The 23,187-nt window shown below is 43.7% G+C and overlaps 1 protein-coding gene across 1 annotated transcript in view; it reads left to right on the top strand.

The window, feature by feature from the left end:
- Positions 1–23,187, top strand: part of AATF (apoptosis antagonizing transcription factor) — an 83,453-nt gene that overhangs the window by 44,840 nt on the left and 15,426 nt on the right. Inside the window, exons 9-11 of the mRNA XM_039508493.1 lie at positions 8,676–8,743; positions 12,381–12,461; positions 16,222–16,293. Of these exons, the coding sequence (XP_039364427.1) occupies positions 8,676–8,743; positions 12,381–12,461; positions 16,222–16,293 (221 nt within the window). The remainder of the gene's footprint in view (positions 1–8,675; positions 8,744–12,380; positions 12,462–16,221; positions 16,294–23,187) is intronic.

Raw genomic sequence — 23,187 nt, 5'->3', positions numbered from 1 at the left:
AGTACATGGACATAAGCCCTACGCCTCTTGTGGAGGTGGCATTATTATGTCGGTGTTGTAGGGCACTTGGGGACACGGCTGTAGTGTGTGCACTGACATACAGGTGACGCACAGGTGTAGCCATTAACGACATCAAGGTCACCACCTGGCAGCAAAAGCAAATAACGTTCCTGTGGATGACTTTACTCCACTCCTTTATAGCTATGAAGTGTACGCCTAGCCTCCAGATTGCTGCTGTTTTGGGACAGGCAAGGTGCATTTAGGTGGGCTGCAGAGCTGTTGCTCGTACTGACAAATGGAACTTGGCGGTGGTCATTTAAAAGGACAATTTTGTTCACTTGTTAAGGGGAGAATGAGTTGGGAGGTGGTGGTGGATAAAAGAAAATTATTCAAATCAAAGCCTTTTACTGCTGATATTGCTTAACTCCAATTCTGTCTTCACACATCAGGGCTTAATGCTGCTAGTGATTTACTTACACTTCCTAGTTAATAATTAGACATTGGGAGACACCATAGATCACTCCTAATGGAATATATGGGGTCTGATGAGAGTTTTCTGTTTTGACTAATAAATTTTAGCTGGAATCACCAGGCTTAATGAAATATTACAGCTTTGGAAGTGGTTTAGGTCTTGTGCTGAAAAAATAGTGTTACTTTATTCAGTAAATGAATTTATCATTCATTGTGTATCCTGAGCTCTACCTGGCTCTGGAGCATGGGCTGAATGCAAGACTGTGAACTAGAAAGCAGAAAAACTAATCAAATCCTTAAAGACCAGAGGCAGCCAGGCAGGTCTAGACTGACTTTTTCAGTGATAGCCTCTGGCTACATCCACTTTCATTTTCGTAACCATTGTTAGGATGATTTATAACTTCAGCTTTAAGACTCACACTATTTAGATGTAATAAGATGCTTCGTGGCTTTTATTTCCATTTCCTAATTTCCCTCCTGTCCCTGGTTTTTTCTCCCCTTCCCCTCTACTCTGTCCCCCACAACCTCTTGAATCTTGCAGTTGCCTGCACTGAAAGAACTTTTCACCTTCAGTTCCCAGGTGAAGAAAACTGCTCTTTCTTGACTGATGGCTGAACTGCCCATGGGCCTGTTGATCCATGGGTGCTGCTGTTTACAAGCTTTAGTCTCCCGCTGTTGTATGCAACTTTCCCCCGTTAACACCAATGGGAGGGATTCTCTGTGCCGAATAATAGACCCCAAGAGGATACTCCGACAGCAAGTGCTCTTATGCAGTTAATTTATGTAAGAGCCACACCCCTGTGACCAGTGTCCCAACTGCTGCAGAATCCAGATTTTCCTGATGCTCACGCTGCAGCACATTTGCATTGCCAGCAGGAGAGCGGGCCTGTCTAGCGAGCATCTGTGGCCAGAGCTCCAACGAAGGGCTCCATCTCACTCACCACCATGCCAAAAATTCTGTTAAAAGCCTGCAGGAACAAATGCACCTTGTGTTGTCTGTCTTGGGTGTAGCTGCAGTTGCACCTTTTAGCCACCAAACTCCGGATTTGGTGAGTCACCAGAAGGAAGAGTGCCCTCTGCTGCAGATGTCTTGCTGCACAGTTTTTGAGTTTAACCTCAGGATATGACAGCAGAAGTAACCCAGCTGATCTTGCCTGTCATGACAAAGGCACCTCCTCGGATATTCAGGTCCCAGACCGCTCAGAGATGTGTAGATTGTACCTACTGCCGTGTATTGCATCCTGAAGCAAAGAGGTTGCACAGTCTGCATGCTCTGCTCCAAGCCCGCGCCAATTATTTGGGGTGGGAGGAATTTTTTCCCAGGGGAAGATTGGCAGTGGCCCTGGTTTTTTTCTCCTCCAAAGCAGGGGGGGGGGGGGGTCTTGCTAAAGAGGGTGTGGATCGGCTTATGTGGCCTGCATCTAGCAGGAGGTCAGACTAGATGATCATAATGGTCCCTTCTGATCTTGAGTTCTATGATTCTATGATTCTATGAATGGTATATACTCACAGTGACCCATCCCAGTTAGGAGGAAAGCAACAGTGTTCTGTGCCAGGGAAACTCCTTATAGAGTGCCCTGCCGTAGTGCAGTCTGGAGTGAACGTTGATTAGATACACTGTGGTCACAGTGGTGCTGTTAATCCATTCAGGATTCAGGAAGACATCTCTCTCTTGAGATTGCTTCGGTTCAGTGCCAATATGAAGAGTCCAGATGGATGTCTGAGGGTTGGCATTGTACCTTTCAGCAAAGCAACACAGGAGAGCTGGGGTTCTCAAACGTCATTGCTTCGCGACTAGGGTGACCAGACAGCAAATGTGAAAAATCGGGACCAGGGGTGGGGGGCAATAGGAGCCTATATAAGAAAAAGACCCAAAAATCGGGACTGTCCCTGTAAAATCAGGACATCTGGTCACTCTGCTCGCAACCCCCTTCCGAGAACAAAAATTACTGACCCCAGGAGGAGGGACCGAAGCCTGAGCCTGCCCAGGCCCTGCTGCCCCAGGGGTGTGTGTGTGTGTGTGTGTTTGGGCCCACAGCCCCAGGGCTTCGGCCCCGGGCAGTAGGTCTTGGGTTTCGTCCCCAGCAAGTCTAAGGCAGCCCGGGCAACCCCATTAAATGTAGTTGTGACCCACTTTGGGGTCCCACCCCACAGTTTGAGAACCGCTGTAGTAGAGCATGGAGATATGGCAACTTCTGGAACTACTTTTTTCTTATGCATATTAGCAATCAAACAATGATAGAACCATTGCGGAAGTTGTGTTGATAAATCATTGGATGATCCCCTTGTGTTTATGTACCATGTACTTGGATGCAGACAGCCTTCTGCAAGTTAGCATTTGTAATGAAAACTGAAATACTTTAGAGACAAGGCGTTTGTAGTTAACGTTTTGACTAGTGGAGTCCATTCTAAATAGACCTTGGTTTTCTGATGTTTCAGAAACTCTTCCTGCCTGAGGCGCAGCAGCAGTGTGTGTCAAACACTGCCTCTGCAGCGGCGGCCGCGCAAAGCGCCAACAGCCAGCCCGCAGCCAGCCGCAGCCGCAGCCAGCGCGCCTCCCCGCTTCCCCACAGGCTGGAGGGCGGACAGCGCTGGGAGGAGCTGGGAGAGCGCTGGCGCAGCGCGCGCTGACGGCTTGCTCAGCGCTAAAGCGCGCTGCGCGGCTGGCGCGCAGCGCTTTGAAGTTTAAGTGTAGCCATAGCCTGAGATTCATCAACATAGTGACACGTATTTGTCCTCCAAGATCTTGTGTTCATATATAAACATGCCTTTTAGGATCCTAATTTGGAACAAAGGCGTCTCCACAGATGTATTCAGAGCTCAGTGCAAGTTTAAACAGTAAGTGATTTAGAAGTTAGCATGCACGTTGGGCAGGTAATGAATAGAATATATATTGTGTGTGTCTCATGAATCCGATTGATGGGATCCTGTCAATGCTTTCAAAGCTTCTACCATAAATTGCTTCCTTTCTTATCTTGATGCTCTTAGGATATCCACAATGCAGTCACACATGTATTCGCATGTACTTGACGTGTTATAACTACAGCGAGGGTCTGTAATTTATCAAAGATGTTCATCGTGGGGATTCTTACCCCACCACTTGCTTCTGGCAGTGTTATAGCCAGGATACTGGGCTAGGTGGACCAGTGTTTCAATCCAGTATGATACTCTCAAGGGGTAGTATCATCATGAATGAGTAATGATGGGACCTCTATAGAGGTGATTTTACAATGAAATAGGTTACACCTGCAGTAGTTATGATGCTTTTGATTAACCTAAAATAACTCACTAGTTTGTACCACTGCTTGTGTCTGTGCTTCTGGGAGCTGTTCCTCAACCATTTGGAGTAAAAATAAATAAATATGGGAAATGTGTAGGAAGTATGTTATAAAGTAGATGTGTGTACTGTGTGTGTGTTTATATAATTGCATATATAGTATACTGTTTTAGGGGTGGGTACTATTAATGTGTTTAAGAGGGCTTCTCCAATTCTCTTCTCTCACTGTCAGGATAAATCATCCCTCAAGGGCCAGTTCCCCGCAATACAAACTAAGGCTGTCTTAAAAAACGGTGCCCTTGTGATGTATTTATGATCTGTATTCCCAGTTTGCATATGGGGAAACCTGAGGCACAAAGAGGTTAGGTGACTTTCCCAAGGTTGTACAGTGAATTGGAGTCAGAGTTGGGACTAGAACCCAATTGCATAACTCACTCCCCATACTTTATCCACTAGTCTGTGTTGCTCCCATGTTATATATCATTGCAATTATGTATACTTCTGTGTGCTGGAAAGGGCAATGTCCATATAAGCATTTTCCAGGCTGTGGGTAAGTGGATGCTGTACATGAAGAAGGAATCGTGAATTTTCATAGTAGTAATTGGAGGAGGGATGGAACAGGAAAACTGCCTTTTATTCTTCAAAGCTGTGGATTGGGCTGCAGTCTCCCAGTCTCTGCCAGCACTACCCAGTAGCTTTTCCTCTGCACTTGTGTCAAAGAAGCAAGATAAGTGGGGACGGTAAACATGACATTGCTAGAATAGGAAGAAACCACTGGAACGTAGCCACACCAGTTCTCCTTGTTTTTAAAACTCTCCCTCCCACCTTGCTTCTGACAGAATATTGACTAGAAACCAAGATCCCATTTTTGCTTAGCCTTGAGGGCAGCCGTTTACAGAGTAGCAGTGTTACATAGGTTTACTGTGTCGTATGTCTGTGTAACACTGGATTTGGATCTTGTATTTAGCTGCCAGAAGTGACTGTGATGAAGTGGGAGAGATAAACTGATAGATTGTGTGCCAGAAAGATGTTGGGAATCAATCAGATAAACAGGGCAGAGAAATAGCTTGCTGTTTGCTAGTGATAATAAACCAGTGGCCTCTGGTCCCTGAATTTTTAAATGTAATTGCTGTGGTAATAATCTCCGAATATAAGCAAATGAAAAAACATCATGGGAGGTGTTCTTAATTGTGCTTGAGTTGCCTTTTCTCTTTTGCAATAAAATGTGTGACTTTTGAAGGTGGGGGTATAAATCTTCCTTTTGTTGTTTAAGTCTCTACTTTATTTAAAAGAAAAAAAAACCCTCGGGAGATATTTATCAGTAAATGTTGGTAAACATTAATTTCATCGTATATACACAACTGAGGCAGAAATATTTCCATCGATGATGATAGAAATTCAAAGATGGACAAAGTAAGAAAAATGCTGCTTGAGAACTTGTTAGAATTTGAGTTAAGACTATTTGCTTTGTATATTTTGACATGTGAAGTTGACAAATTTGTGTTTTAATGGTTATCAAGCTTCAACTTTTTGAATCTCTATATCTGCTGTCGTTAAATGATGTCTGCCAACCCCCATAATTTTCCACAACTGTTAAAATTTAAATAATCAAAAATGCTAAAAATAAACATACATTATTAGCCACCAAAATTATATTAAAAAAATAAAAATCAAATTCTGCCAAGTCTATTTATAACACCTTTTTTTTTTTTTTGGAAGAGGGGGTGGTTTTCACCTGCTTTTTTTAGCGATTTGCCCATACTGTTGGAATCCACATAGTTTCTTCCATAGAGCAATACTTGAGGGCATCTTTTGATGTCACAGCTGTGCAGAGGTGATTGGAAGCAGAATCTAAGGCAGGCTGTTGTAAATGGCAGTGTTTGGAGGTGGAGGGGGGTGTACTAAGCTGCAGCTCCACCTGTTTGGTGTTGCATCATGGTTGCACAGTTCTTGCCCCCAGAGTTTTGGCTGTCAGCTGGGGTCAGGTATGTTCTCATTCTTTCATCTTGCCTGCATGTACTCCTTTGGGCAGGGTAAACATTGCATCAGCACTGTGACTTCTCTCCACCTTACGCTCACTGATTTGAAATGAATGGAGATCTTTCTGTCGATTGTTATGGTACCTCAATTGGCCACTGGATTCTAGATGTTTCTGTTGTGCAGAAGTACAAGGCAGGGGAAGCCCTCCTTAGACATCTTTGCAAAAGACAAAAAGACTCTGTGATACTTCAGTTTCTTTTGAGTTTCAGATGCCTGTTGTATTAATTTAGATGGAATATGAGAGTCAAAGGTGTTAAAATAAGCCAGTCACTGTCCATCATTAAACAAGATCTGGGGTTTGGTATACAGAAACCTCAGCCTGTTTATTACCATGGTGCAAACACCATTAAAAATCCTTTCAACTCTTTATAAAAATACAGAAAAGAACTAAAAGAGTTAAAGGATTTGGAAGGTTAAGTATTGATTAAAACTTTCATTTTAACAACATTTCTTGTTTCCTTTCCTGTTAACTGGAGAGAGTTTTAGAAGGAACACCCCCGCCCCCCATCTGACAATCTCTTAGATGGTATCAAAGATGGTGATATCTGTCCTTTTGGGGAAAAGAGAAGACATTAGTTGAGATGAGCTGCAGCTGTTACTAAAGTCTGATCCCGTTTCATCTCAGGTGGTGGTGGGGATTCTGTTGGAGCTGGTAGGGGTGGTGATGTCATCTTGATACCTCTCTTTGGTCGAACTGGTCAGGGGGTCCCTCAGGATGAGGACGAAGATGGTCCGAGGTCCCAGTAGACAATGGGGGTGACAGCCATGATGATGAAGCTCGCATCAGTAGTTTCCATCTGTTCTTTCTATTCCCCCCCCCCAAAGTGTCCTCCTTTATGAACCCAAAAAGAGAGCGATGGGTAGAATAGCTCATCCCCTCATTAGTTTGTCCACCATTTGGGCCTAATATCTGACACTCCGATTTTGGTTCATTAATTTCTAGTTCCACATCTTCTGTATTTGCCAAGCATGATTTCAACATCGTCCTTGAACCATCTCAGTAGGTCCTTTTGTTGACTGTCTCTGTCTCCTTTTCCCATCAGTATTTGTTGTTATAGGTTATTGTGACATCTTATGAACCTTCACATACTTTTTACAGTTCAGTGCAAATTGGAGTACATTTGTAGGCCCAGTTATCACAACAAGAACTCTGTACTTCAATTCATTCATCATGAATGAAACAGTGACATTTGGGGAAGTCTGCAACTTGGGAGGTCATGTTGTATTTATTTTTGTTCTGTACGCAAACTATACAGCATATAATATATAGCTCATGGTGTTAAACAGACATTGGTCAGGTATCCCAGGAGGCTGCATGCGACACCTTACTGGCTGCAGGAAGACACACAGATAAAACCCAACCGTTTTCCCCAGAACTTGGAAAGGAATAGGAAAGCTTGTTTTAGCATCTGTATGCTGGCTGTAAAGCATTCTGCCTTACCAGGGTGTGACTCTTATTTTATGTAGAATTCATTGTAGAATCACCACTTTTTCTGCAGTTCCACTTTTTTTTTTTTTCCTGCCAAAAGCCACTCAATATCAGCCTTTCGGTTCAGACAGTGGGAGCCCCTCCTAGATCACTGCTAATTGTAAATGATAAGAGGCATTGGGTAGCCAGATGTTGCAATACACGGGTCTCATGGAGGGAAAAGGAGTCTGAGGGAAGTTGCTTGGCATATAGGACCAAGTTCTCTAAGTGGGTACAATTCCATTCAAGACAATAATATTTGCAATGGGATTAGATGAAATAAAAATGGTGTGTGTGTGTGTAGATTAGGGTGATCAGATGTCCCAATTTTATAGGGACAGTCCTGATATTTGGGGCTTTGTCTTATATAGATGCCTATTATCCCCCACCCCCATCCTGATTTTTCACACTTGCTGTCTGGTCACCCTAGTGTAGAAATAAACTTCCTGTCTTGGGCATGTTTTTGCATATTTGCCTAGTATAAGGGGCACGCGCGCACACACTCTCTCTCTCTATTGATCTATCTATCAATCTATCGATCAATCTAATCGGGATATACAAAGAGAGAGAGAGATCCCTCTGAAGCATCTGGAACTGGCAGACAGGTTACCCTTCCCGCTATTGGTCTTATTTTGTATAACAGTTCCTATGCTCCCATGAGCTGCACCTTCATACACCACCTAGGACTGCACTGTTTGTATTACGAGAGTGCTTGGATGCCCAACTCAGATCATGGCCTGTAATCTTCAGCCTACTTCACTCCTTAAGTTCCCCTAAGAAATGGTGCTGAGTTCTCCATGATGGCTTTGCGTTTTCAGGTACTGGCCAGCACTGGCTGATCCACCACCATCCCACTCATTTAGACTGAAGATCACCAGTTCATCGTCCCATTGGTGGGAGACTACTGTTTGATCCAGTGTGCTACAGCATCCTTCCCCTCTATATCTGCCTGACCTTCTCAGCTGATACCGATGAGGCGGGATAAACTAATCATAAAATGATGAAGGGAATGCTGCACTAGTCATTGATCCATCTGAAATTAACTGTAGCACAATAAGTCTTCCTAATGGCCTTCAGTTATATGCTCCGGTCATGTTTTTTTTTTTCTTTTCTAAAGAAGGGGTTAATATGAATTCACCTGCTCTTTTGCCACTGGGTTTTGTTTTATTGATTGTACTTTTTTCAGAGTAGTCCCCGCCATGTCACTCAAAATTCCTGCTGTCTTTTAAAGCTAGCGGTGGCGAAGAAAACAATAATGGCTTTGGTATGTGGACAGGGTTTCATTTAAAAAAAAAAAATTAAGGCAGTGAGGCACTCAAATTCCACCTAACTTCCTTAGGCTCCTTTGAAAATCTCAGACTGAGTGCTGACCTGTGTTTAATGTGCTTTTGCATTTGGTTGTTCTCTTCCCTCCTCTAGCTCCTTCGAGAACTTATAGAGCGGAAAACCAGTTCGCTGGACCCCAACGATCAGGTGGCCATGGGCAGGTAAGAGATGAGCTGTAGCTGTCTGTGTGCTCTGTAACTAGCTTCACCCCACAGTCACTTCGATTCCATGAGTGTAAAACTTCTCAAAAGTTCCCAATCCTGCTTCTTTACGTGTGACGGGTTCCCTCCGGGGTGCCACCCGGAACTGGGATACCACTGAGCCCTCTGATCCACCAGCCTGGGCTCCCTCTCTCACTGTGCTGCTGTGATAAGCTGCAGACCCACTCCCAGTCCTACACTTTCATCAGCATTCACACAGGTAGGGACACACCCAGCTGCAATTATATGCAGGCTCTTTGACTAGCCACTTCACGAACCAACAGTAGAAAGGCTAAAGCCAAAGTAACTCTCAGCTCCCCAGGCACATCCCCCCTCTGGGGCATAAACCCAAAATGATACCGTCTTGCACTGCACAGGGAACTGTAGAGTTCATCCCCCCCACTCCTCAATGTGGAGAGGAATATGTAACGGCCTTTGCCCCTAGAGCTATGATTTCCCATGCGCTTCACTCCAACTCATTGGTTAGATAAAGCAAAAACAAGTTTATTAACTACACAAGATAGATTTTAAGTGGTTATAAGTGATTGCAAACAGACCAAAGCAGATTTCCTAGTAAATAAACAAAAACGCAAACTAAGTCTAAGATACTAGAAAGATAGGATATAATTAGCAAAGTCTCACCCTGGCTGATGATACAAGCAGGCTGCAGATTCTTAAAGCACCAGCTACACTTGCTTTGCAGCCTGGAATCCCCAGGTGTTTCATACACAGGTTAGAAATCCCTTTAGCCTGGCTCCAGCACTTCCCATAGTTCAGTCTTTGTTCCTCAGGTGTTTCCAGGAATCTTCTTGTGTGAGGAGCGAAGAACCACCGATGATGTCACTCCCTGCCTTGTATAGGTTTAGCATATGGCGGGAACCCTTTATCCCAAACCCCAGTTTGTGGGGAAAACACTTACATCCCAAGATGGAGTCCAGAGTCATGTGGCCTGGTCACAGGCCCTTGGATACCTTGCTGAGTCATAGCGGCCATTACTTACAGACTGTCTGGAGCCTTCTCAAGAAGGCTCACCGGGTGATGGATAAGTTTCTTCTAAGACCTATTGTTTTCCCTAATGGCTCATTGCCCTGAATACGCCCTTCCTCGCCCACAATCTAGACTGGAAGCATCTTGCCTAGTGGGCATCACCCAGGTGTAACTACATTTGAAATACAGAGACACAGTCAATATTCATAACTTCAGATACAAAAATGATACATGCACACAAATAGGATAATCATATTCAGCAAATCGTAACTTTTCCAACAAAACCTCACAGGAGTACAAGGTTTGTCAAGTTATCTTGTACAAAATGCATCATAATTATGCCATAATCATGTCATGTAATAACAACACTATGACGAATATGGGGTCAGTGTTACAATATGCTTTTGCCATTGACTTCGTGGAGCGCAGTTGGGAGTAATAAGATGATTGGTTAAAAGCAGTGGCACACTATCAGCGAGGCAGGGTCTTCTCAGTGAGGACTTTATGGCTCTGGACTGCCAGAACTTGTATTTGCTTGCCTTCATGTTGCAGGGCCCCAGTGGTTTGCCCAAACTTGGAGAGGTGAGGTCTTGTAACAAACTTTGGGACTATTGAATTCAGTTGTTGGTGCAGCACCTAGAGGAATGGTTATAAACAAATAAAACCGATAAATCACCCCAATAATAAGAAATGGCTTAAAGATGATGCCTGAAAGCATTATTACTCTTTGCAGCCTGGCTTATTTCTTTCAAAGCCACCTGCGCTCTTTCTTGCTTTCCTGTCTACTTCCTATCAGACTCCCTGAGTTTGGGGGAAAGAGTCTTGCTGTAGCCTGACTAATGTGCTCTAGATGAAGCGACTGGTGAAATTTGGGATCAGATTATGAACTCTGATTTGTCATCATATAAAGAATCAAACTTGCTATATAATGTGGGATTCTCTTTTATTCACCTTCCCTGCTGTTTAAAAAAAAAAAGAGAGAAAAGGTACAGTACAATTAAAACAGCATAGGGGAATGTTTCCTATGTGCCAAAAATAAAATGTATGCTTTGAGAGGAAGCTCTTATTTCTCACTCTAATTCTGTGGCTAGAAAATACAGAACATTCCAAATACTGCTTAATGAACAGTATACATTTAAATAGCCACAGGCCATAATTTAGAAAAGTATAAAAGGAAAGGAAAGCCGAAAACAACAGAATAGAATTCTCCACTGAAAAGTGATATGGGGATGTGTGTGTATAGGGGGAAAGGAAGGGAAAATGCTTTATGAAATTTTGTGTTGGTGAAATAACTTTTTATCCATGTGAAATAGGACTTGAATTTTAGTGCAGTAGGTCAAATTTATTTTGTGTATGTCTGAATGTGGTGATTACATTGTACATTTATCTGACTTTACAATAAAATAATTACAGTAATTAAGATTATATTAAGATTGCGGTAATTGGATTTTGCTAGATTTTCCCCCCAGATTTTGGGTTTTCATTGTATAAATCAGGTAAGAGGACGCTTGTTTCTTTTTTTTTTTAAAAATGTTTGTAACTAGTAGCAGTTTATTCCCCCCCGTGGAAACTTCTTTGACTTGAGCAAGCTCTGTTTGAGGAATTGAATCCTCCCTTCTAAACAGTGATGGGGAATAAGCACCACTTTCTGAATTTGCTTGTTGCTTTCCTTTTGTTTGTTTTTATTAAGAAATGCACTTAACATTATGCAGTGGTTTTGGCGGGGGAATTTGCCAGATATTATAGTCAGAGGTAGTGGGAAAGAAACACTTGCTGGTAATTTTATATATGCTTTCCAAAAGCCTGGAAGGAAACTAATTCAAATGGAACTGCTGTATAATGTTAAATCTGTTTATGAAGTTAGTGTAACCCTCCTCACTTAAAGAATCAGCTACATATGTAGCTTATGATAAATGGAGATAGGTAAACAATCTATTCTACTGCGTGCTTTCTTTATACAAAATAGCTGTTGAAATAAGCAGACAAATGCAGTAATCCTTTAAGGGTTTTCACTGGCCTTAGCATTTCTGTTTGATGAAGAAAATCTTTTGAATTCTAAGATTCTTTCTTTTTTTAAAAATGATCAATAGGCAAGAAAGAATAAAAACATAGTGCCAGATTGTACCTGCTGTGGTTTTTTCCTGCACACCGGATGTGAATTCCCACTGAATATTAATCATTGCATCAGGACCAGGCCGACCTATCTGTCTCCCACAGAATGGCTGGGGCTTCAGCCCCTGAGATCTGCCAGAGTCCATGGTCATCTACACATAAGCCCTTAGTCTCTACGGTTCCCTGTGCTCGCCTGTTTGTAGCTATGTACTCCTCCTCGGGGCATTTCAGTATGTAGCACAGGGAGACTGGTGTGTGCTAATGAAAACGAGGGCAGCGTTAGCTTGCAGTGGGGTCCTGTACAGGGCTCAGGTGATGGACAGTGCCACAGTTATTTAGGGTAGCAACTTTTGGGTGAAGAACAATGCTGTGGGCATTTGAGCTTTTAAAACTGCATTTCCATGGCTTTTTACCATTGTTACCTTGTGATTCTTCCTAAAAATTGGCCTGGTAAAACAGCCCTAGCAATGATACATAACCACCACTTTGGATTCCCCAGGCAGTGGCTGGCCATCCAGAAGTTACGAAGCAAAATACAGAAGAAAGTGGACCGAAAAGCCAGCAAAGGAAGGAAAATCCGGTGAGTGGCAGCTTCTTCAAACTACAGAGAAGTAGCTCTTGTCTCACCAGTTGTCACCCGGCTGCCCTGTTTTGGCACTGAAATGCTTTGCCAGGCTTGTTTTGTCCTTTGCAAGGTAGATGATGTTGCTTTTGAGACATGCCCGTTGAGGGGCGGGAGCTCTTAATGAATCTAGAACTAATGATCAGTTGCATATTATCAGAGGGGGAATTGCCCAAATCAGTCCTTACAAGAATGTTCACTGGGCATAAAAAATGTCAGGCATTTCTGAAAGTCTCTTCCTAAGAGATTGAGGGCCACAAGTCCCAGTAAAAGTGAATGGGACTTGTGCTCCTAAATCCTTCAGGGCTAGATTTACAAAGGTATTTAATTGCCTAAAGATGCAGGTAGGTGCATATGCCTGTGTTAGGCACCTGATTGCGGTAGACTTTCAATAGAGATGAGGTGAGTGAGGTAATATCTTTTAGTAAACTTTCAGTGGGAGTTAGGTGCCTGTCCGGGTGAGGTGCTCTTGTCAGTCCCACTAGCCACTTAACTGCATTTTTAGGCACTTAAATTCTTTTGCAGATCTGGCCCGTAGTCACTACAATTTGTGACCTTTTCCTTCTCATGTTTGCATTTGCAAACTCTTCCAGGTTGTGGGGTGAGACTGGAAAGTGTGTAGAGGAGCTGGGATTTGTTCCCCTTTGCAGAGCAGGTGCGTTACTCTCCCTGAGTTCAGAGTGACTGCATGATTTGTAGTGGAGGAGGCATTTGTAGCACAGAGGCACACTGGAAAGCTGCACTGCTTCCTGAAAAATCTGCAGCATTAACCATCCTTTTGTGAGTAAACTATAAATCTTGAGTTTAGATGACATCTGATAGAAAGTCAGTGGAGTCAGTGTGGGTCAGGCCTGGCATAGCCATTTTTAAGATAGATGTCGTAAGATAATTTATTAAAAGAGGGACGAGCTACTTTGTTGGCCTGAAAAGCCTGTAATTATTGACTATCAATATTCTGTTCTGTCAGCATCACACATAATTGGATATATTCATGATTCAGTCAAAACTACTGACAACATCACACAACTGAGTCAGACTCGTAAACCTTTAGGAATAATGGGGCAAGTCTCTCATTGTGTGTGATCCATGCACTTCGGAATTCCTGGGAGATCAGAACTCCCTTTGCATCTGTGGCTTGTTACATCTTAGCTACCTTTTTAAACAAGAGTTGCGCTGACCCAGGGGAAAAAATATTAATGTATAGAAAAGAAGAAAATATGCATTTGCTGATGTATGTGATTAATGCACAGTTAAATCCTATCATCTTTCCAGGATGGTCTGGTGGAGAGGGCTGGGAACCAGACAGACTAGGTTCAATTTTTGGCTCTGCCTCTGTGTGTGTGTGTGTGTGATTGACTAAATCTCTCTGCACTTCCATTTCCTCCTCTGCAGAACGTGGATAAACGTCACTTATCTTTTGTAAAGCACCTTGAGATCCGGGTGCGAAACGTGCTATGTAAGCACTAAGTATTAATTGCTGTCACTTATCACTGTAGTCCATCATCATCATACTGGCTTTACGCACCTTTCTGTGCTTCAAGATGTTGGGATGAAGGGCACTGTGTAAGTGCAAGATGCTGTCGAGGATTCTCTAAGCACTTTTAGAAGCGCCTGGCCTCTTAGCACGCCAGTGAGGGAGATGAGTGCTATCCCCATTTCACAGATGGGGAAACTGAGGTACCAAAGGGTGAGGTGAGACTTGCCTATAGTCACACAGTTCGTCTTGGCAGAAAAAGAACATGGGAGTCCTGTCTCCCAAAGCCCTTCTCTCACCCACTAGACCATATCGCTTCCTGAGTGGATATCTATGAGTTATAGATTTCTACTTCTCATGGAATAATTGGGCAGCTGTGACTTGGGATGTCTCACAGTGTCTGTAATTTAATACTTTATATCTGATAGACTGGGGTTTTGGAAGCTCACATTTTAAAAGTGTTAGAGTAACTAGAGCTGGCCAGACAATTAGTGGTGGACAATTTATTAGTGTAATTAAGCCCTTTTTTCCAATTCACAAATTGTCACTGAACATACTGTGATTTGTATGACTGCATTAATTGTCAATATCACTTAAGTGATCCCATAGAGTGAAATACGTTCTCTTGTTTCATATTTCATCCTGTTGATTTTTTTTGTCGTTTGTGGCATTTGTTTGCCCTGAGTCACGGTATTATTTCTGTTCCCTGATTGGATGACTCTGCAACGATATAAGAGGGCGATTGAGGAATGACAAAGACCCGTGTTTGTGCACAAAGGTCCATGTTGAGGGTGAATGTGGTTATTTGCATGAAGAGCCATTCTGTGATATTCCTGCGAGCTAAAACTCCCTCTAGGGAATATTCCTGGATAAGAGAACAAAAAGGAGTTTAAAGGTGCCCAAGTGGAAAGGTGGCTTGTGAATCCTTTTGCCTGCTATTCATCAAGATGTAAGAATAGGAATGACTTGGGTAAAACGTTTTGGACTTGGGGAGCCAGCAGAATACTTTACATAGAAAGCTGCTGGGTTGGAATCTCCTGCTCTAAAGACTAAGGGTGTAAAATCAGTGGCCTGTTCTGATTTCCTCTGTTTCGATTTTATTTAGCAGGTCCCAGGGCGTGAGGGGTGGACAGGCTTCTGCAAGTTTCTGACCTAGAGGGAGAAACAAACTGGGGATTGGGCTTTCACAGGTGCAGTGTATCCCGGGGAGGCAGCTTGTTCTGGTGGACAAGTAACTGGACTTGGAGTCAGGAGCTCTGCCACTGTGTGACTTTGGGCAAATCACTTCACCTCCCTGTGCCTCTGTTGTTCCGTGTCCACCCCTTTGTCTGCCTGGTCTTTTTTTTTTTTTTTTTTTTACTGTAAATTGTCCAGAAGAGAGGCTGTCTCTTATGTTTATATAGCTGCTAGCACAATGGAGCCTCAATCTTGGCTGGAGCCTTTAGGTCCTACCATGACAGATAATAATAATTCATGAAGGGAGACTGGTATTGTGGGAAAGCCTCTAGTAATCTAACCCTGCTCCCACCAGTGGCTTTTTGTTTGGGCACCAGCACTAAAGAGTGACTAAGGGTAGGTCTACACTTACCTGCCGGGTCGACGGGCGGCGTTCGACTTCTCGGAGTTCGAACTATCGCCTCTAATCTAGACGCGATAGTTCAAACTCCGGACGCACTCCCGTCGACTCCGGAACTCCACCGGAGCGAGTGGCGGTGGCGGAGTCGACGGGGGAGCCGCGGACTTCGTTCCCGCGGCGTCTGGACGGGTGAGTAGCCCGAACTAAGGTACTTCGACTTCAGCTACACTATTCGCGTAGCTGAAGTCGTGTACCTTAGTTCGACCCCCCTCCCTTAGTGTAGACCAGGCCTAAGACACTGTTAGGGGAGGAAGTTGAATGCAGAGTCTTTGATTGGTCAGAGTTTTCTGTCTTGGGATAAAGTTCAGGTGCAAGTATACTGCTCAAGGACGCTGGAGTGTTCGCTTTTGGCTGTGACAAAACGTGATTGGTTTATTATTGCTCATCCACTGTGTGGCATATGTTATCATCTGTCTTTTATTCCCCCCTAGTTAATGTTAGGAAGGGTGGAAAAACTAGCAACTCGAAATAGAGAGTCATTAAGCACTGGCCAACAAGGGAGCCAGCATTTCCATTTCGGGGACTGGGACATTTCAGTGCAGGCACTAGCATTTCCTTTTCTTTAATAGTTACTAATGTGCTGTCTGTTTATTTCCTGCCTTATTCAGGTATCATGTCCACAGCAAACTGGTGAGCTTCATGGCACCTATTGACCACTGTACAATGAATGATGATGCCAGGTGAGTAATAGATTAATTATGGTTCTCAAATGGCTTCATGACAGCATGATATTGACCTGTTCTTCAGTCTGTCGCCCTCTCCATTTCTTCTTATCAGTTAACCATTTGTCACTGGCATCAGAGCCTGGGTGTCTTGGCCACATCTGTCCAGGCAATCTAGCTGAGCTTTCACTCCTGTAATTACTGTAAAACCAAATGAGAAGTTTCTATAAATCTTGATGCCGACTCCATGGTTCCTGCTTTAAAAATCCCCCAGATTTTAAAATCTCTCCATTTTGGAGCATGATTATGGACACAGAGAGCCAAATTCCCCAGTGTCCATTGGCTGAAATCCCAGTTTAGAAAAATAATCAGGCTCTTTGCGTCAGGAGTGGAGAGTTATATGCTATAGTCTTGTGAGTTTTACGTAATATAAATGCTGTCAGTACAGCTACCAACCAGTTGTAGTACCAAAAGAAGGAAATTCACTTACAAGATCTAAATGATGTCTATTGTTTATTCCTATTTAAATAATAAAAATGTCTGTACAAGGCTGTAGGAGCACATTAATTAGTAAAGGTAAACAAAACAGTGTAACTGAGTTTGATTGCTGGTAAGTGTCTTTGTGGGAGGGAAGTGGGCTTCATTTTCCAGTGGATGTATTTATGCTACTCGAGAGACGCTTTTCTTCAGGTTCCTCAGACATTTAATCTTAACAGTTCGAGAGATGCCCATTTATACGTTCCTCTGTCTGGAATATGGCGATCACGCTTGCGCTGCTCCTGGTCAGTATCCGTTTGGATAGAGTTGTGGGAGTAATGGGGTAGAATTCAGGGGTCTGTAGAGGTGTCAGTAAGTGTCAATAGTGACCTGCTTTGTGGCAATTGGTAAAGAAATTGAATATTGCTCTGTTTTTAATACATTAGGACCCCGTTTATCTGAACAGGGTGACTGGTGGTTTGGATAAACAGGCAGGCTCTTTGTAGGCACATGATGCCCAGTGGGAGACGTAACAGAGTTTCGGGTAATAGGTTTTCAGGTAAGGAATGTTTAGAATAACGTGTGTCTACTGTATTTACCAGAAAGAATTGCTGCCTCTGTGTAGCAGTTGAGTTTCAAATCTCCAAGTCTCAACTTCTTCCCTAGCCCTCCAAAAACATAACCGAGCGGGTGCATCGCACTTGGCTTTCTGGATGTGGCCAGCCTGAAGTGAGTCGTGGGTAGTCGTGAGTTCCTCCTATTCCTATCTCCCTCATGCATCACCCTTGAAGTTTAAGCATGAATTTTCCAGAGGCACACAGGTTGTGCTGGTTTAGAGAGGGAATAGAGGTCCTTGTGGTAGGTGAGTAGTTGCTGGGTTCCGGGTCCTTTATTGCTTTGTAGATCATAATTGGCATCTTTAGTTTTACCCACAAGTTTGCAGGCAGCCAGCCGGCAGCATGGGAGTAGCACACGCACGCCTTGCTATCTTGGCCAGAAAGGCTTACCGACTTCATTCTGTGCTGCTCAAGTTTCTGGGTGGCCCTGGCAGGGACCCCTGCAGTGACATAGCTTAGGAGTAACACAGGCCTTGATGTCCATGACAGGCTCTGCAGCACAGTGGAAAGATCACAATCTTTTTGACCAAAGCTCAGTCATTGCTAGATTCTGCCTGGAAGAAAATTCTAAAACCTGATTATTCTCTTGACCTCTTACAATAAAAGGGAATGTGTTAGAGAGACAGGCTGAACGTTCCCATTCCCTGATCCACATGTGTGCCTGAAGAGGGTTCATTTCATAGAACTTGGGCTGCCGCTTCTTCCATCTTAATAGCTTTTCTGTAAAGATAAGGGTAGATGCTTGGTTTATTTTCACTTTTAAGCTCTATTGTCATTAATGGCTATAGGGGAAAGGCTGAGGTTGCAACAGCAAATTCTCCCTTTCTTGACTATTCATTAGTAAGTTACTCGCAGGGACAATGTCGGCTCCTTCCTTTTCATAGGTTATTTTGCATGTCCCTAAACTAGTCTCTTCTGGCTTTCTTGTAATGTGCTTCTCTCACTCCCCATGTTTTTATTTATTTATTTTGTTTTAGTGTAATTAGTGAGTGGCATGGTAGGAAAAAAATCCCGTAAGAGCTGGTACGCGCCTTGTGCATAATAATATGCTAGATTCTAATATTTCTCTATCCCAGTATTATCTCCAGTTGACTGGCTGTGACTTACGCACTGAGAATTTTAAATGAGGTTGGGGTGTGTATAATATATATTATTTTGTGTGTGTGTGTGATGTAATATATATTCTCCTATAGATTAATCATGCACACACCCCTATAAATTAAACGCACACAAAATGAAAGACACCTCAATTTACCTGTGTGTGTGCATAAGTATAAAATAAAAAGGGTGATTATAAGAACCTGGGAATTGTCATAGCATGTTGGCTCAGGCGACCTTGCCACCACTTTGTCAGAGTACAGCAGCTGTGTTTGTTCCAAAAGTTGCACAGAGTAGCCTGCGAGCTGAAACCCCATACAGAGCGCACGCCAATGCTAAATGCACTGGAGCAGCCTGGAGAACAGAGCAGTTCAGGGGCAACCATAACCTGTCTGAACTGCAGCACACTTCATTGGGCGGCTGTCTGCCCCCACTACTTTTCAGAGAGGCACCTTGACTCCCAACTAAACTACAGGGGGTCCAGCTGACCCTCAGAACCTATTACAGCTAATAGGATGTTATCTGTGTTATGCTGTGTCAACATAGTTATCATTGTGATGGGAGAGAGAGTGTTTGACATTTGGTTTACTGAAAGCATCTCCTGGGGGCTTTCACCACTTATAGCGGGTTATTCTATTGCTTGCATGTTTTACAGGTTCTTTCTCTGGCAGGGATGCGGGCAGCAGCTGCTGCTGCTCATTGCCTGGCTGTGTGACGTTCTTTCTGTCATTAAGTTTATCATCCGCTTTGGGCCTGGTGTACTTTGTAATGGCATTGAAGTTACTCAGCTGGGTTTCTAGCCAGACACAGTGTTCCAGCTAGCTTGTCGGTTTGTTACCCCCAGCCAGTTGCCAGAGTGGGTTTTCCAGCACATTTGCCATTGGATTCTAGCTGGGTCTGACGGACGCACGCTTCTCCAACATGCAAGGTTACGCGTTCAAAATATACACTGAGGCAGCGTCGCCTAGTAGGTGGGGGCTGAACTGGGAGGGAGACCCGGGCTCTGTCCCTGGCTGTCCCACTGGCTTGCTGTTTTTAGTGCTGTAGAGTGAGCCCAGGTCTGTAGTGCTGGGCTCCGAAGCTCACTTCTGTAGGGCTTTTTTGTTTGCAGTGTAAACATACCCTAGAGATCTTTAGCACCGCACAGCAGTGTCAGACAACAGCAGAGGAGCGGGTGAGAGGAATTGAGCATCTGTGGGTGAATTTAAAAAGGGAAAGACCCCTATGTGCATGAACATGGGAAAGTAATGATAACACGGGGTAATAAAAGGTACTTTTATTGCTTGCAAGTGTGAATTACTAAATTGCTCAGATGTCTAGAGGCACGACCCCAAAGTAAATAAACTCTATACCCCCGTATGTTGTGGTCTGAAAAGGTTTAAGCCAGAAACAAGTTTTTAAGCCTAAAGAAGGCATTAATTGTTAGAGGGTTAGGGCGCTGGGGCTGTAATAAGAGCATGACATAGATACATTTATGCATAGGCCACTTGGCACCACTCTGACAGTGTAAAAGGGTCTTAAAATGTCAGATTTATGCGTACACCCACTTGCCATGGAAAGGGACCATCTACAATGGTGTAACTAAGAATCCAAGTCTCAGTGCTTGTTGGCCAAATTTGCTGAAGAACAAAGTGACAAAGAACAGATCCATTTGAAGAGAAATAACCTTGCGCCTGGCTACACACATGTTTAGTTCTCCGCAGGCTGGGATGTGAATCTACCCTGCCTCTTTGAAACGGGATTAGGTCAAAGCACATTAACAAATGGTTAATGTACGGCAGCAGAGTCCATGTGGACAGTCAGTGCATGGCAGGCTAGTGCAGGGTAGACGCACACCCCAGTGTGCTGTGAACTAATTGTTCATGTAGACAAGCACCTTGTCTCTTGCTGGCCAGCGTGCAGGGAAAGGGATAAGCAGTGACTCCTGAGTGGTAAACACCAGAGCGAGATGGAATATTGTTTTACATCCTGAATTGTAGAAAAGAAATGTACAAATACAATACAGCCTCTTAAAGTGCTTTGTCAACATCACTGCCACGTTCCTCCTTATTCTCGCTGCTGCTTGGAATAATAGAATTTGTGCAGGCAATTAATCTTCAGCTTGCCACTTTTTCGTGCATCCAAAACATGGGCATAGCTGTTTAACCTCGTATTCACATATATTATGTTGTAATGTATGGTACACTGATGGCCTCCAACCTTCGATATTTTAAACCCCCTCTGGTATTATTTTAAAGTATATATTGGAAAGGTGGTTTTATAGCTATTTTAGGGATTGTGTGTGTGTGTGTGTATGTGTGTGTAGATTTAGATTTAAGATTGGGATTTGTACAGCTAGCTGTAGTATCATCACCACACCCCTGTAAAATAGGGAAGTGTTATAAATCCCCATTGTACAGAGAGGGACAGAGACACAGAATGGCTAAGTGGCTTGCCCAAGGTCACACAGGAGGTCTGTGGCAGAACAAGGAATTGAACCCAGACCCTCCAAATCCCAGGCTAGTGCTCTAACCACTGTGCCATTCTTCCCCTTCAAGGGGCTAAGTGGTTAGGCACCCAGCTCCCCCTGAAAGTTCCCGCTGAAAGGTAGGGAATTGTCCCTTTACAGATGAATAGAGGTTACAAATCCAGGCCTGGAGGAGCTTACCTATCTGTATAGAAATGAGTGTGGTTTTTGTTAGGGGTGACCGCACAGAGTTGTTGATAATAGGCCCGATCCTGCTATTGATCTAGTCACAAGTAGTAAGCACTACCCTCAGGAGTAAACATTTCCAGGATTGGGCCCTTGATTAGTATGATTGTTTATATTGTGCATTTTATTAGTATAATTATCCGAGGGTTGGTGTGTGTGGGTGGGTGTGTAGATATAATACATATATTCTCAAAAAACAAGCAGCTTGTCACAGTGTTTCTAATAATGATACTGTCCTAGTCATGTACCAACCTTATTATATCCCTGCTGGAAGTTTGAAAACTTGCACAAAGTTGCTCCTTAAAGATATAAATGTTTGGCCCAAACCCTCTTATCTCCCAAGAAGACACAGGCTGTTCTGACAGGTGAAACAAGACTGGGCAAATATGCAACATTGATCTAATCAGTTGGAACAAGAGCAATATTTTAACCGGTGCTACCTTTTAACAGCATCATTAAGGGCTCTCATTACTCTTTTATTAGAGACTCACTCTATTTCTTATCAGATTACAGAATGAACATAACTCATGGCACTGATTTGATCTCTTGTTAAAGAGGATTACAGCTTTGCATTAACTCGGATTGACACGGTTTATAATTCGCTTGTTGATACACCATACTGGCGGTGTCACATGTTTGACCCCCTCCTCAGCTGTGCTGCAGGAAAGGACACTCATACATCATCATTAAAGATGGCACCCAGCGCAGAAATGGGAAGCAAAAATAAGGGGAGGCTTTTCTGCAGTCATGTCAGGAAGCACCAAAACCCAACCACACTCTCAAGTGCAAAGTGAAATTCAGAGCAGGGATTTATACCCCCCAGGGGGAGGGGACGTATGTGTTAGCTTTTAGATGGGTTATTTACAGGGGCAAGTGTTTCATTGTTTCAGATCAAAACTTTGTACCGGCCTTGAGGTGGATTCGTGTGAAGAACATGCATGTGGAAATGTAATGGGATTCTGTCACTGTAGAACTTTCCATGAAATATCTCCTCTGGTGGGAAAACTTCCTTCTCTTAAGGGACCTGAGGCCCCATTGAGATGATATAACTTTTAGCAAAGTTTGTGCCCAGTTAGTGACTGGGTCTGTGTCATCACATAGCGTTGTTAACACACTGTTACTTACTCTGGGTACTTATGCCACGTGTCTCCTTGCTCGTTGTCTTCCCGTTAGGCTGCAATACCATTTGGCTGTGTAAACCAGTGCCTCCAGCTATGTCTGTGTAACTGGATTAGCTGATCTGCCCTTCTCCCAGCTCTCTGTGCAGTGTATTGTCTGTATGTGTGTATTTCTCGCATACAGGTGCTCCCCTGGTAGCGGGGGAAGCTGGGCAGGTGATCACAGAATGCACTGACACAGACATGCACAGGCACGGTGTGGTGAGTGAGGATGCACCAGCGTAGTCATGATATGCAAAGAGGTGCTCCGTGGACACACCGCATGCGTGTGTGGGGATCCGGCCAGTTGGAATGTGCCATGGTCTGGTTACAGGAGTGTGGTTGTACCTCTAGTGTAGAGGGGGCCCTGACACTTTTCCATCTCTGATGACTGAGCCTAACTATACAGTAGATATAAAATACATAAATATAGTTATATCTAAAATAAGAGTGTTTCTGCCTGTAGGCCTCTGGAATCTGCAAGATTTCCCTCCCTCTCTGTAGGAAATAGTGTTCTTGTAGTGCAGGCATCCTCAACTTCCATTCAGGCCCTCACATGGCCTTCTGCTGGAGATATTCATTTGCAGCATGTGTAGAAAGAAGAGGTGATGGCTCAGGGTGCAGTGCAGTTTCCTGCTTCCCCTGCTCCTCGGTGTAAGCAATGAAACTGATACTGATGGAGCTTATTTGACTGCCCTTAACAGCACTTCTGTAGCCCCTTCCATCCCAGAATCCCATGAATAGAAACCAAATTGTATTGACCTTCACAGCACCCCCCTGAGTTTGGGAGACATTTATGGAAATAAAGACACAGATAGGTGATGGGAGAGGTTTTCGAAAATGCTCAGGGATTTAGGAATACAAGTCTCAT

Source organism: Mauremys reevesii, linkage group 20 (assembly GCF_016161935.1).
Source record: "Mauremys reevesii isolate NIE-2019 linkage group 20, ASM1616193v1, whole genome shotgun sequence".
In the NCBI taxonomy this organism is placed as follows: Eukaryota; Metazoa; Chordata; order Testudines; family Geoemydidae; genus Mauremys; species Mauremys reevesii.
The sequence above is the reverse complement of the archived record's forward strand: the minus strand, read 5'-3'. Positions and strand labels throughout refer to the sequence as shown.